The 13191-nt window shown below is 40.3% G+C and overlaps 1 protein-coding gene across 1 annotated transcript in view; it reads left to right on the top strand.

Annotated features, from left to right (window-relative positions):
• Positions 1-1554, top strand: part of LOC127438024 (contactin-associated protein-like 5) — a 63996-nt gene extending 62442 nt beyond the window's left edge. Inside the window, exon 22 of the mRNA XM_051693241.1 lies at positions 441-1554. Coding sequence (XP_051549201.1) covers positions 441-643 — 203 coding nt within the window. The 3' untranslated portion in view covers positions 644-1554. The remainder of the gene's footprint in view (positions 1-440) is intronic.
• Positions 1555-13191: the final 11637 nt, after the last annotated feature.

Raw genomic sequence — 13191 nt, 5'->3', positions numbered from 1 at the left:
CCAGTTTTCACGTACTTGCATAGAGTATGTTTTGGCCTTTAAGTCTAAGGAGAAACCTCTGCCAAACAGCTGTCGACAATGGACTGAACAAATTAATTCCACTATGGTTAGCGCTCACCTTCCAACATCCGGCTTTAAGGAAATCAAAAAGGACTACTGGTCACATAACATAATTAATATTCATGAGCAATGCTGAGTTTTATATTGTATGCCTCAAACCTTTCAGATAGTCTCTATGTCCCGTCTGGTAGCTTGTACATTGTTCTTCTTTATTGGGTATTCTGCAGCCAATACTATTTACTAATTCATCATTTTGTGGATGCATTCATCCAAAGTTTATTGATTAACGCTTGTGGGGTTTGAACCTACAGCCTTTCGATTGCCAACCCCAGAATGTCTAGACAACAGTTATCCACATATTTATTCTCTTTCTCTTGTAGGTTTGATAGCAGCAGTTGTGCTCATTACCCTCTGTGCAGTGGCCGTCATGACCCGCTTCCTCTACCGTCATCGACACGAACGCACCCGGCAGATGCCTACCGTCAAGGAGAAAGATCACCAGCCCAGGCCAGAGCTTAGATACCGGGCTGAGCTGGACCTCCACAGTGCCATGAGAGACAGCAGGAAGGAGTACTTCATCTGACCTGTGATGTCCAACCTCATGACCCCAACTCAGTCACTCTGATCCCGCCTGCGGCGCCAAACCAGTGGACAAAGGTTGGGGAGTCAGCTGAGCCTTGTGGACACATCCAGTGCCCTTCACCCTCCAAACCACTTTCCTTTAGCATTCAGGAATCAGGGAATAGATACTACCATTGTGGATTTTAGTGCCCTTAACTGGGTCCCAGGTAGGGCAGGTGGTCGAAACGGGTCCGAAACGAGGCATAGGATTGTTAGTGCCTCATGAACAAGTATAGCATAAAACCACCTTGTATTGCAGAGCCAAGGAAACCCTGATCATTTTTATATGTACAAACGTCAATGATACAGATATGACTGTTGGATTTTGCCATAATTGCATTGGCAGAATGGTGGATTTCAACAGACCGGCTCTGTCTTCACAGCGGTGGTTCTTTGCTGTGGTTTTTCATTGTGTTCCTGGGAGTTATAAGATCAGGTGGCTTCAAAGCTCTGAAGCTTTACACAAACATGGCCTTCAGCCCTTGCAGAGGACGAATAATCAAAACAACTCTCTCTTGCTATCAGGGCTAATTATTTAACCAGAGAACAAAGAGATTACAGAATCGTTGGTGCGCGCACACATGCGAGTCAGTCTAGCAGACAAACAAACACTCAATGGTCTCCAGTCTGTGGACTGTGTCGAATCAAGCAGCTCTGGTACAGTACTAATCCAGCACGAATGGTCTTGTTCAGACATAGGCGAGCACGATGTAGTGATATAAATAAAGTGGGTGATGTTACCAGTGGATTTCTGTCACTTCCTCCTTCCTTTCCTCTATTTCTTCTTGATACATGCAATCCTTACTTATTTTATAGACAACATGGAAAAACATTCACAAGACATTTAACATTTATATTGTGAAATTTTTGAGCATTAATGGCTAGGGTGTACTTCGTTTTTCAGCGTGCTGTTAGGTCTTGCGCACAGTTGAGTATACTATTTTGATCGCAAGCATTCGACACATGTTCACAGACGTCGCGCACAGGTATATGAGGCTAGAAAAACTAGGAATGCTCGCGGACTGTGCTGAGAAGTAGCGGCAAGCTTAAAACTGAAGCATACTTTAGCTTTTACATACTAGATTATAGGGGAGATTAATTTTCATAATGTGACGTATTTCTAGGGATTCAGAATAAATAGCAGGAAAAATGACGGGATTTGATTTCATCCATTGGAATTTGATTGGATCACGAAATTTGGGCTATGATAATATTGTTTGATATTCTTTTTCCTTGCCCAGGTGGCCTTGGTTACTTCAGCAGAAAAGTAATTTCAAGGATGTTTATTAAGAAATTAGGCCTGCATATTGTCAATTTTGATATGGTTTGGTGAATAGTTTTCTTTCAGCATTTAGCTTACATCACAGCCAGTCAAAACCATGATTTACCATTGGCTATTGCTGGCCAGTGGCAGGTGGTCCATATTTTGGTCCATTTCCCAAGAACAGAAAGTTGTTCTCAGTTTTCGCTGTCAAAAATGCTGTCTCTGTGTGGACGGAAGGCCAAAACGTAGAGAAACGAAAATGTATTAGTGTGGACATGGCCTTAAATGTAAATATCTGCTAAAGGTTTATTTTTATTTTTTTATTTACTTTTTTGGGTTACAAAAGCATATAAACGGCCTCAAAGATAACTGACATGGACTAAAAGGTCATGATTTACTCACCGTCATATTTTTCCAAAACCATAAAATTACTTTTTTGTAAACCTTTTACCTGTGAAGTCTGAGCAGAAATGGGGTTTTCTTTTCTCTGAACATTGAAGTTTCCATAGAATCACCACAAATCACTTAGAAGTGCATCACATGAGGCCACAATAAATTTAAAGTGGGAATATGAGAATTCATTCTGTTCTGGGCCAGATATGATTCTGTTCCATTATATTCTACAGGAAGTGAGTAATGGAGCCAAAATATCATTCACATCCTTTTAAAGGCTGCCTGGTCTGAACCTCACATATGGATTTGATCATATTTATGATTTAAGATACCTCTGAGATATAATGCAACTATAATTGGTTCCCGGACTCAAAAAACAGGATGAAAATGTTCTTAACAGAAAAGGGGCAAGACGTTCAGATTCCTCCGATAATCGCATACAATGCAACAGAGCAAGGTTTCAAGGCGGTATCTAATCATCGCTCCACCCAACCCCCTCATTTGTCATTTGCAGTGGCATCAGGACAAAGAATCAGTAATGCTAGATATTTATCTAGCGGTGATCTATGTAAATGTCTTTCTGGCGATGGCATGGTGATGATAGATCCTCGCTCAAACAGCCCTGGGCTCAGAGCTGAGTCCGAACTGCAGCTAAATTCATCTCTCCATGGATGAACACCAGCGGAATGTCGTACTACGATCATTCCGTTCATCTCATTAGATTTCAGGGCATCTCACAGAGGCAGTGAATCTCGGATATCAGAAATTCATACTTTCAAAACGCAAAGCAGGATAGCTCCCCCAACAATTTCAGCCACCCAGAGAAAGCTTGATATATGATGTTGGGGTTTTTAATTAAGCTTCACTTCACTAGAAGCACAGATGTGCAAACTTTTAAATGGTGGTACTGTATATCAATTGTATTTGGAGAGTCAAAGTTGTCAGCTGTTCCTGATGTGACATGAAATGGCATTTGCAACACATTTAACTTTAGTAATCTGACATATTTTTGGGCAAAACAATATGTACTGTACAATGGGACTTGATTTTATCCATTGGGAATTGATAGGGTTGTGAAAAATGGGCATTGCATCCCACAATGAATCCAGGACGAAGTTTAAGGGGAGAGGTTGAAAAGGAAAACGTTTTAAACGTTAAATCATTTTTTGAACAAAGTACAAAAATATAGTTCTCCAAGTGCCGTTACATCTTGCACAAAGTGCGCTTCACGCAAATCAGCACAGTACGTACGACCTAGTTTTTCTAAACACGTGGACTGTTTGCGTGTCATTGGCGCATGCTCCTGGCATTGACTGTGCTAAAGAGTATCACAAAGCTGTCGTAGTGCACATATGTCAAATGTGTCCTTATGGGCTCGTGTTCAAATTAGTATACTTTTTGTGTGCTCAACTGTGCACAAGATGGAATGGCATTCGGAAAAATGAAGTATACTCTAGCCCAGGGGTCGGCAACCTATGGCACGCAGAGGGATAATCACTGGCACGCCAGCAACGGTGAGAGAGGAGTAGACTAATTCATTTATATAAATTCCGCACCTGCATTCCAGTCTTGATGTAATCGTTCCTCATGATCATGCAGCGTGTTTTCATGAGCTGAATGGGAGGCTAAACAAAAAGTTAAAATGTGACGAGACTGCAGTATAACCAACAGAGTGGTGCAGCGTGTGCAAGCCATTCGCACATCACGAGACGGCAGCGCTTCACTTTCGGTTCATCGTGCCCACTTTGTTTCGGTCAGGCTGTGCAGATGACAGCCTACATTCCGTGTTTCATTTGTTTCTTTTTGCATTCAGAACAACCACTATTAATCTTTGAAATTTCCAACCCAGCATACAGGTACACTGTCCTTAAACCATGGTCACACTCAAAATTACATAAAACACAATTTGGGATTCAAAAATCTGAGTGTATTCAAAATATAACTTAAACCTGGAAATAAAGTTGTAGGATTTTGCAGCTGTGATTTACTGAAAATCGCAACTGCAATAGTCGATCAGCTTGTGATGCGCGAATGGCTTGTACGCGCAGCGTGAGTCTAGTCACACTGTAATAGTGTTTAGCCTCCCATTCAGCTGATGAAAACACCCTGTGTGATCATGAGGAATGATAACATCAAGATGTAGATTGGAATGCAGGTGTGAAAAACTTAATATAAATAAAACAGTCTGCTCCTCACTTGTTGTGTGCTAGGGATTACATGATTACAATGTCATAATATAAGAAATAATTAATTTTCGGCACAGCTATTGAACAGAAAAAAAAAAATGGCACTCCATGTCAAAAAGGTTGCCGACCCCTGCTCTAGCCTTAAGAGGGATTTGTCAAATATTGTTTTGTTTTATCTGTTGTTGTTGTTGTTGTTTTTTTTTTTTTAATTAAGCTACACCAATAAAAGCAGATGTGCAAACTTTTTTTATGATGGTACATTAATCGGATAAGAAGAACTGAAGCTGTCAAACATTTTTACCATGCAGGACGCAACATAAACCAGTTAATATAGTTTAAGTGTTCTGTTTTACACTAAAAGCAGGAATATAAAGTAGTAGTTGCTGTATTTTGAAGGTTTGAAGTGTCATGTTTATAGCTGTTGCTGTTCTGTTTTCCATTTTGTAGATTTTTGAGTTGCTGTCACGTAAGGCACACAGTGCTCTTTTCACTAACAAGCTAGAAGTGAGACCGAGACCATCCAGCACACCAGACAGCACTAACAAATAACACAGACCTTTCACAGCTAAGATCTTATGTTACTATCTGAACAAATTAAATTGCATTTCCTCGGCTGAATGCAACACACCTGCTTTCTTAACCAGGATTCTTAACCAAGAAACATACATGTACGCTTGCAGATGTGAATGCTTGGCCAGTGTTGTACAATCTTAATGTTCATTCTTGGGTTAATGTGACTATAAAAAAATCCCTCAGTACTCCAGATGGAGTCTTGTGTCTGTGCCTTTAATTTATGTATATTATCATTCAGGTAGCTAGCTATAAACATTTAAACAAAATTAAACTTCTCTTCATACTGTTGACAGTAAATGCCCTGAAAGAGAAAACTTACCATAGAAGAAATTTTACGCAAATACTTGCAACAGCACCCCTTGTGGCAATGGCGAGAATGCAACACAGACTTTGGTTGCATTACGAATTGCACTCTGAATTCAACAATGCATGAAATCGAGCTTGAGTAGCTAGTTGCATTTGCATTCAAATACTTGCGTAGAGTATGTTCCCCTTCTGTCACTCACTCAACGTTGTGTCAATGTAGTGACACTAGGGGTCGCCCTTGGGAGCCTCAAACACCTCAGATCTTTGAGAAAAGGCCAATGAGAATTGGCGAGTGGAATTTTCATGCCACTCCCCTGGACATACGGGTATAAAAGGAGCTGGCTCACAACCACTCATTCAGATTTTTTCTTCGGAGCCGAGCGGTTGTACTATCAGCGAGCTGAATACTACTGCTGTTCCATTCACCACTTTCTCTCCTTCTGCACGACGAGTGGGTGCTTCGACAGCGCTAAAAGTGTGTATATTCCTGCTAAAGAGTATATTTTCTCTATTAGAGCACACACATTGACGTTGAACATCTTTTTAAAGATGCATCTTTATAAAGATGCCTTTCCGTCTTTGTGTGATTCCTGGATGCAGTCGCTATCTCTCTGCTTCCGATGGCCACAGGTGCTGCCTCACGTGTCTGGGCAACGATCACACTGAGGCAGCTTTTGTGGATGGTTCATGTTCTCATTGCGAGAATATGACCATGGCAACATTGCTTCCTTCTTCCGGGGGAAAGCCACTCTATCCGCCCCCCGCACCTCGCCTTTTACCTCCGGGTATGGCGAGATGACCGCCGTGCTTGCCTGGGCCGCCGCGTGTGTCGGGTTGGAGTGGAACCCGTGAACCCTGGATGTCCTTCCTCCCTGCCCTGTGGCTCGCGAATTCAGCGGAGGAATTCACAGCCGGAACCAGTACATGTGCTAATATGCCCTTACTGAGGTAGGTGTTCCACGGATGCTGGTTACTCCGGTAACCCCCTGTGATGTATTTTCTGCAGTATGTTCTCCCTGTCGGCAGACCTGCGTCTCCCTTCGACAGAGCCCTCTCTGTCCCGGTCACCGTGTTAGTAGAGCTCCTCCCCTTTCAGGCAGGACCTACCACCGCACCTCTTCCATGTGCGGCTCTAAGCCCACATGACATGCTTGCCACATTTTACCTCCCTTCCAGGCAGGATATGGTCTCCGCGGTGTCTTTTCCCCCTGAAAGAATAGGGTAGGAAAAGAACACCTGGTGTGGCCGGCTTCCATAATAGATATGTCCCCCCCCCCCCCCCCCAGGGATGTGGGGAACTATGCAATGCTTTTTGGGGCATTGGGGGAGGCTATGTGCAGACCAGTGCACCTGCTACTACGCACGCAGCAGCTTGCTTGCACCTGCACCGGCAGTCCACATAATACGGTTCAGCTAGTTGTGGCGTTTCGTATAGGGACCCCTAGTGTCACTACATTGACACAACATCGAGTGAGTGACAGAAGGGGAATGTCCTGATGGAGGGAATGAGACGTTGTGTCCACCCTGCCACAACGCTGTACTAACCGCTGAAATGGCCGGGACCCTGTCTCGGCTCCTCAGCACAAAACCTGAATGAGTGGTTGCGAGCCAGCTCCTTTCATACCCGTATGTCCGGAGGAGTGGCATGCAAATTCCACTCGCCAATTCTCATTGGCCTTTTCTCAGATCTGAGGTGTTTGGGGCTCCCAAGGTCGACCCCTAGTGTCACTATATAGACACAACATCTCGTTCCCTCCATCAGGGAATGGAGGTTACAACAATAACCAAGACGTTTTTGGCCTTAAAAAAAGAAGACAATGACGAAACAAAACAGATGAAATAAGCAAACTGCGATCAGTTGCCTAAACATATTTTTTAAAGTGCATTTAAATAACACACACGATGTTATAGACATAATAAGCCGTATTCCAATTATTACTATTTATTTTGAGTTTATTTTCTATGGTTAGAATTATACAGGTTTATTGTGTATATAATTGTACATTTAATATCAATAAACAGAGAATTTTTTTTTTTTTTTTTTTAGCTTTATGTGTTACATTTCTGTGTCTCATTTTTGTCTAACCAGGATACTTATCAGCATATCAGTAATAGTCATTTTAAAATAGATTTTGACATGCATTGAGAATCTGTCTCGGTCTTGACAGGAACTAGCAATGACTGTTGTTCTCAAGGGCTTACACTCATTAAGAAGGTGTCAAGTGTTAGAAATGGCTCTGAAAATAGTCTTCAAACTGCATAAAGACAAAAGAAAAAAAAAAAAGGAAAGAGAAAAAGGAAATGTTGGGTTTATGTCATTCTGGGTGAGTTTAAGAGAGTTACACTTGTCCTAACTATCCATGACGTTATTTTTTGAGTGTTATATATACACTCACTGAGCACTTTATTAGGAACACCTGTACACCAACTTATTCATGTGATTATCTAATCAGCCAATCATGTGGCAGCAGTGCAATGCATAAAATAATGCAGATACGGGTCAGGAGCTTCAGTTAATGTTCACCTCAACCATCAGAATGGGGAAAAAATATGATCTCAGTGATTTCGACCATGGCATGATTTTTGGTGCCGGACGGGCTGGTTTGAGTATTTCTGTAACTGCTGATCTCCTGGGATTTTCATGCACAACAGTATCTAGAGTTTACTCAGAATGCTGTCAATCACAAAAAACATCCAGTGAGGACCATAGTGTTCCTAATAATGTGATAAGTGAGAGTATATTCTATGTTTAAAATACAACTACATGAAGCAGGATTTTTGACCAAGGAAATTTTACTATGGGCGGAGCTACCCAGCATGACGCAACAAAAACCGTCTTTGATGGTTGCGACTGTTTAGGATAAAAACTCAGTTTAAGACAGAGGATTATTATTAGGGCCGGTCTTAAGGTTAGGGTGTAATTTTTTCTGCATGCTGTTCTATCTCGTGCACTGTCGAGCACTTAAAGTATACACTTTTGACCGCAACCCAGAATGGACATTTTGGATGCATGTGCACTACAACTGCTTTGTGAAACTCTTTTAGCACAGTCAACGGCTAGTCAGTCAGACGCATGCCGACAACGCACAAGGACATGGACTGCACGCAGTAAGTGCTGTGCTGATGAAGAAATTTGCATCACGTACACTGTGATAGAGACATCCTGGCATACAGGAAAACCAAAGTATACTTCGGGCTTCAGACTGCCAAAATGTAGTCCCATACTAAACTTTACTGTTAGCATTGATTCTTTTTAAAACCAAGTTTCGTTGAGAGCTATTGTATTAGTTTTCTCAAAACTAAAGTGCTGACCTAGAATCAGCTTTCCATGTACTATCCTAGTGAATTTGATCACTCTCAAATTAACCTAGAAGTCTTATTCAAGTTTCATCTTGCTACAATTGCAACAACTCAGTTAATTGGGTGGCTTCAGATGCTGATATTGAGAGAAAAGAGAAACAAATCAAGCTCTGTTAAAAGCTTTTGGAGAAGAATTCAACATCCAGCACAGATAGATTGTTCTGTGTGGAGCCAGCACTTTCGGGACTGTATCAGGTATCCGTGTGTCAGGGAAAATAAATCACAGGTAAATGTAGAGAGGTAATTCTGAGTCTCTAATGCAGAAAGACAGACAGGAAGGGATATGGTGTCAACAGCAACCATCTAACAAGTTGTAGGACAAAAGGTTGAGTATCAACTAACACTGAGAAAAATTGTGGCCTCTTTATATTTCTCCATTTTTCACTCTGTTGTGGAGGATGATAAGACTGGATTCATGTCACCATATCATGTGACTCATTGTCACTTTGTCTCTTTCCAAGATCCAAAATTAATATTTCCATATGGGCAGACAATCTCACTGGAGTCATGCATTTTGTCTTGCTAATCTGGTCCAGCCGCTGAGTGTTTTGTTAGTGCATAAATATACAATCAGCAAACTAAATAACACAAAAAGTATTTCTCAAAGATAAAAATGAAAACAAGAGTTTCTTACAAAGCTTTCTTACAAATTGTAGTCTTTGTTAGAAGTCTTGAAAGAAGTTTAGTCTTGTTCTTATTATTATTCAAACTGAGTTTCCTTTTGAGATATCTTTGTTTTCCCTGCTGTTGTCATTTTAGATACTATCAGACTTTCTCATTAAATTTGCTTTCTCATTTAACTAAATTATAGTATTGATTATCCAATGGGGCTAAATTAGATTGGTTAACTAGAATTTGACATTTTCTGATGAAAGAAAGAGTAGTGTTTGCCTCCGGATGTTGTGGAGGGTTGCATTGCTACTGTATGTGTTTGCTAGAGTGTTCTGGGTGGTTGCTAGGTTGGTGCTTTTTGGCCCAAGTCAAAGCCCACCCTAAAGTATCTAATATTCTGGTACCTAGATATGGCTTTTTTGCATGTTTTTTTTAGGTAACTCCAAGGGAAAAATTTGTATGTAAAACCAGTTAAAATGGACATTTTTGAACATGAATGTGAGCTCTTGATAAGCTCTGCTCCTGAAACATACAAGGTTGCTAAAAAAAAGTTAGCTAAAATGTGTTTGCATTTGCAGTGCTCATTAGCTGTTTTAGAGTCGTCTCTAGTGCTATGTGGCTAATAGCCTCTCTTTCCGCTATAGCTTGATGATTAGCAAAAGGTTTTGTGTTTACATAAGAAAAGGACATCGGGGTCAACTTACTTCTCATTATGTTACTGAAAATGAGTGAAAAGTAATCCTGTTTGCAGCAAGGGACTGGACAATGGAAGTTTTGCAGTTGCGCATATGCTAATACATATGCTAACTTTTGAATGTTTTGAACATTTTCATTTCAGGAAATAGACATTGCAAAACTTGCATAAATGGAATCTATCTAGCTTACTTAGCCTGTTTGACAGATGTTTATTTTTTATTACATATAACAACCTGTCCTTACTATGCATAATGTACGACAAACGCTAAAAGCTATTTTTTTCATTGTTATTTGTATCAACTAGCCACGACTACAACAAGCAAGGAGTGGCAGGACATTTTGCTGGTTGCTTGGTTTGTGTATGTTTGGAATAGAGCACAACAGCGCCCACCCACTTTTTCAGCCATCTTAGTTCCAGAAGTATTTTTCCCCATTCATTTCTTCCATAGGGATTTCATAAAGTCCTTTGTAAAACAGTTCTAAGCCATTAACCAAACCAGCCAGCGTTGGGGTGAATTAAACGTAGTTTAATTACAAACATTACAAACTTGATTTGAAGCAAAAAATGTATCTGAAAATTGGACAAAAAGATGATGAGGGAATGAACTACAATCCCATGAAGCATTTCGAGTAACATAAACATAAAGTAAATTTTTTTTATTTTTTGCTAAATATTTAGATATTTACAATTATATATATGTACTTTGGAAGTGTAGGGAGACAGACTCAATTGTGTCTTTCACAATGCAGGTACTTACAACACAGGTACTGTATGTCATGCAAGTGGGTGGTCGCTGCAGCACTTGTTAGCCACAGTTCTATGATTGGTGGAGCATTTCTCTTCAGGATCATGGGTAGTATAGTTCTAAACCAGGAACTCTGCTCAATTTGTAAGAAATTAAGTTGAATTAACATGCACTGATAGCTTCAACGGAAATATATACCATCGATTAACAACCTCGAACCTCATGGTAAGTCTGTCTTTAAAGAATTACAAGTTATCGTTAAAAATTAATTTGTTTTTGGAAAAACCGAATGGGATTTCTACTTCCAGAATCCGACTGTTGCGCTTTATAGCATACTACCATCATACTAAAATTGATTGGACTGGCAAAAGCGATCTTTAAATTTTGACACAAAAATTATAAATAATAGTTTTGTTTATTTCTGAAATATTTACTCACCACTCACTGAATTAATAATGAAACAACAATGTGACAACGTCACGCACTATTGTTGTTGCACAATCGGTAGTTTCACATAAAAAATTAGGGCTTATTGCGTGAATTCAATGCGATTTATTATCTACAAAAATAACACGTTAAAAAAATGTATGCAATTAATCATGTCTCCGGACCGTAATGAGGAATATTCCTTCCATCGGAGCAATTTAAGCTAGGAGTACCACCTGTTTTCTCCAGGGGGCAGTAAGTGAAACTCCAGCTGTATAGGGAACACGCAGCTTATACAGATGGAAAACAAACCACACTTACCAAGCGCAGACAACACAAGATGAGAACACGTTCTTGTGTTCAAACCCAGCTTGATGTAGTGCAAATTTGAACTCAGGGATCTCAAGACATGTTTTTCTAAGTTTCAAACTACATTTAACTTGACACAGCGACCTAAACTTCATTCCAAACATAACCTCTTTCTGTTGCACTGTGCTAAATTATCCCACCCACAGTGAAATCTCAATGGTCCACAATCCCGCTCCACATAAATGTACGTACATTAAAAATCAAATATGTTCTGATTAGCTGTTATTGTGTCAGATCCTGCACATATATTGCTTAGGAACGAGTATAAACCTATAAGTAGTCAATGCTACCTTAGTCTAGCGAGTTGCGCAGCTATAAATCATTAGCAACTAGCATATTTCAAATTACGAATCCATAAATTTGTCAGATAAAGAATTTAATTCACCTTACAGCCAATATAAAATTGAACTCCTGCTGAAATTGAAACCGTACTGATTCCTGCAGTGTAATACAGTTTGAAAAATGGATAAGGTGGAAAACTAGCAAACGACTGAGAGGGCGTAGGTGAAATGTTACAAGCATAGAGATGGGATTTAACCGAAGCAGAAAAGATGGCAGGCATTGTAGCCACATATCAGCTTTTAATTTAAGGCTGGGCCTTCAACCAGTAATTTCATTAAAATGAGTCCAAGAGCCAAGTTGAACTCAGCCGTAACTATCTCGCGCCATCACTCAAAGCAGCAGAAACACTCTACCCCCCTCTCTCTCTCTTTTCTATGATGAACAACCTCTCTGCCAAATCGATCATCTCTCTAGTTCTCTGTCTCCTGCCTAAAACTCTTGCCTCTCAGCTCAGATCAAATCCAACTAATGGTTTCACACCGCTATCATTTATGAATGCACACCCCTAGCATTCTTTCCTACTCCGTTTGTTCTTTTTTATCTCTCTTTATTCCCCCATCCCCCTTCAAAAGGTGAAGGGCATATCATTCATGAATCAAAATGTCACCCGTTGTTGACAGACATGGATCAGGAAGGCTTGATTTAGTGTTAAACAGGATAGTGTGTTCAGGAGTGGGTAAGTAAATGTTAATCTCCATGATGACAGAGAAACATATGGCACTGACAGATGTGATGGACGTAGGAGGAAGATAGATACGTTTATGGAGGATGAAGCTAAATACCCTTTAAGCAATTTTTTTTTTTTTAATCAAAGAACAACACAAGGTTATCATATTCCACTTTAGATGGCAGTTACCATGAAAAGGGTAATAGATAAGGCTTTAAACTTTAAAAATTTTTTTTGAATGGTCAATGGGAGGAGATGCTTAATCTTGAAGAACATGAATAGGCGGTAAGCCGACATGTTGCTACAAAATGTTCCAGTACCTTGACATCGATCCCATTCTGTCGACCGCACACTTGCCACAAATTCGCCACTGATAATTTCCACATGCAAATGAGCTTTGCGGCAAATTGTCCATTGTTGCAAAAGGTTTGCTGGAGGTTCACCACTACCGGCGAAGAGCTGCAAACTTCTGGCAAACATTTGCTGTAAATTTGCAGCAAGTTTGCGGCTAGTTTAGATTTTTTGTAAGGGTAGTCCTGTGGAAAACATGGAAGTAATCACGTTCGCATG

The sequence above is a fragment of the Myxocyprinus asiaticus genome, chromosome 49 (assembly GCF_019703515.2).
Source record: "Myxocyprinus asiaticus isolate MX2 ecotype Aquarium Trade chromosome 49, UBuf_Myxa_2, whole genome shotgun sequence".
In the NCBI taxonomy this organism is placed as follows: Eukaryota; Metazoa; Chordata; class Actinopteri; order Cypriniformes; family Catostomidae; genus Myxocyprinus; species Myxocyprinus asiaticus.
Note: the sequence above shows the minus strand (reverse complement) of the source record. Positions and strands in the feature narration are given on the sequence as shown.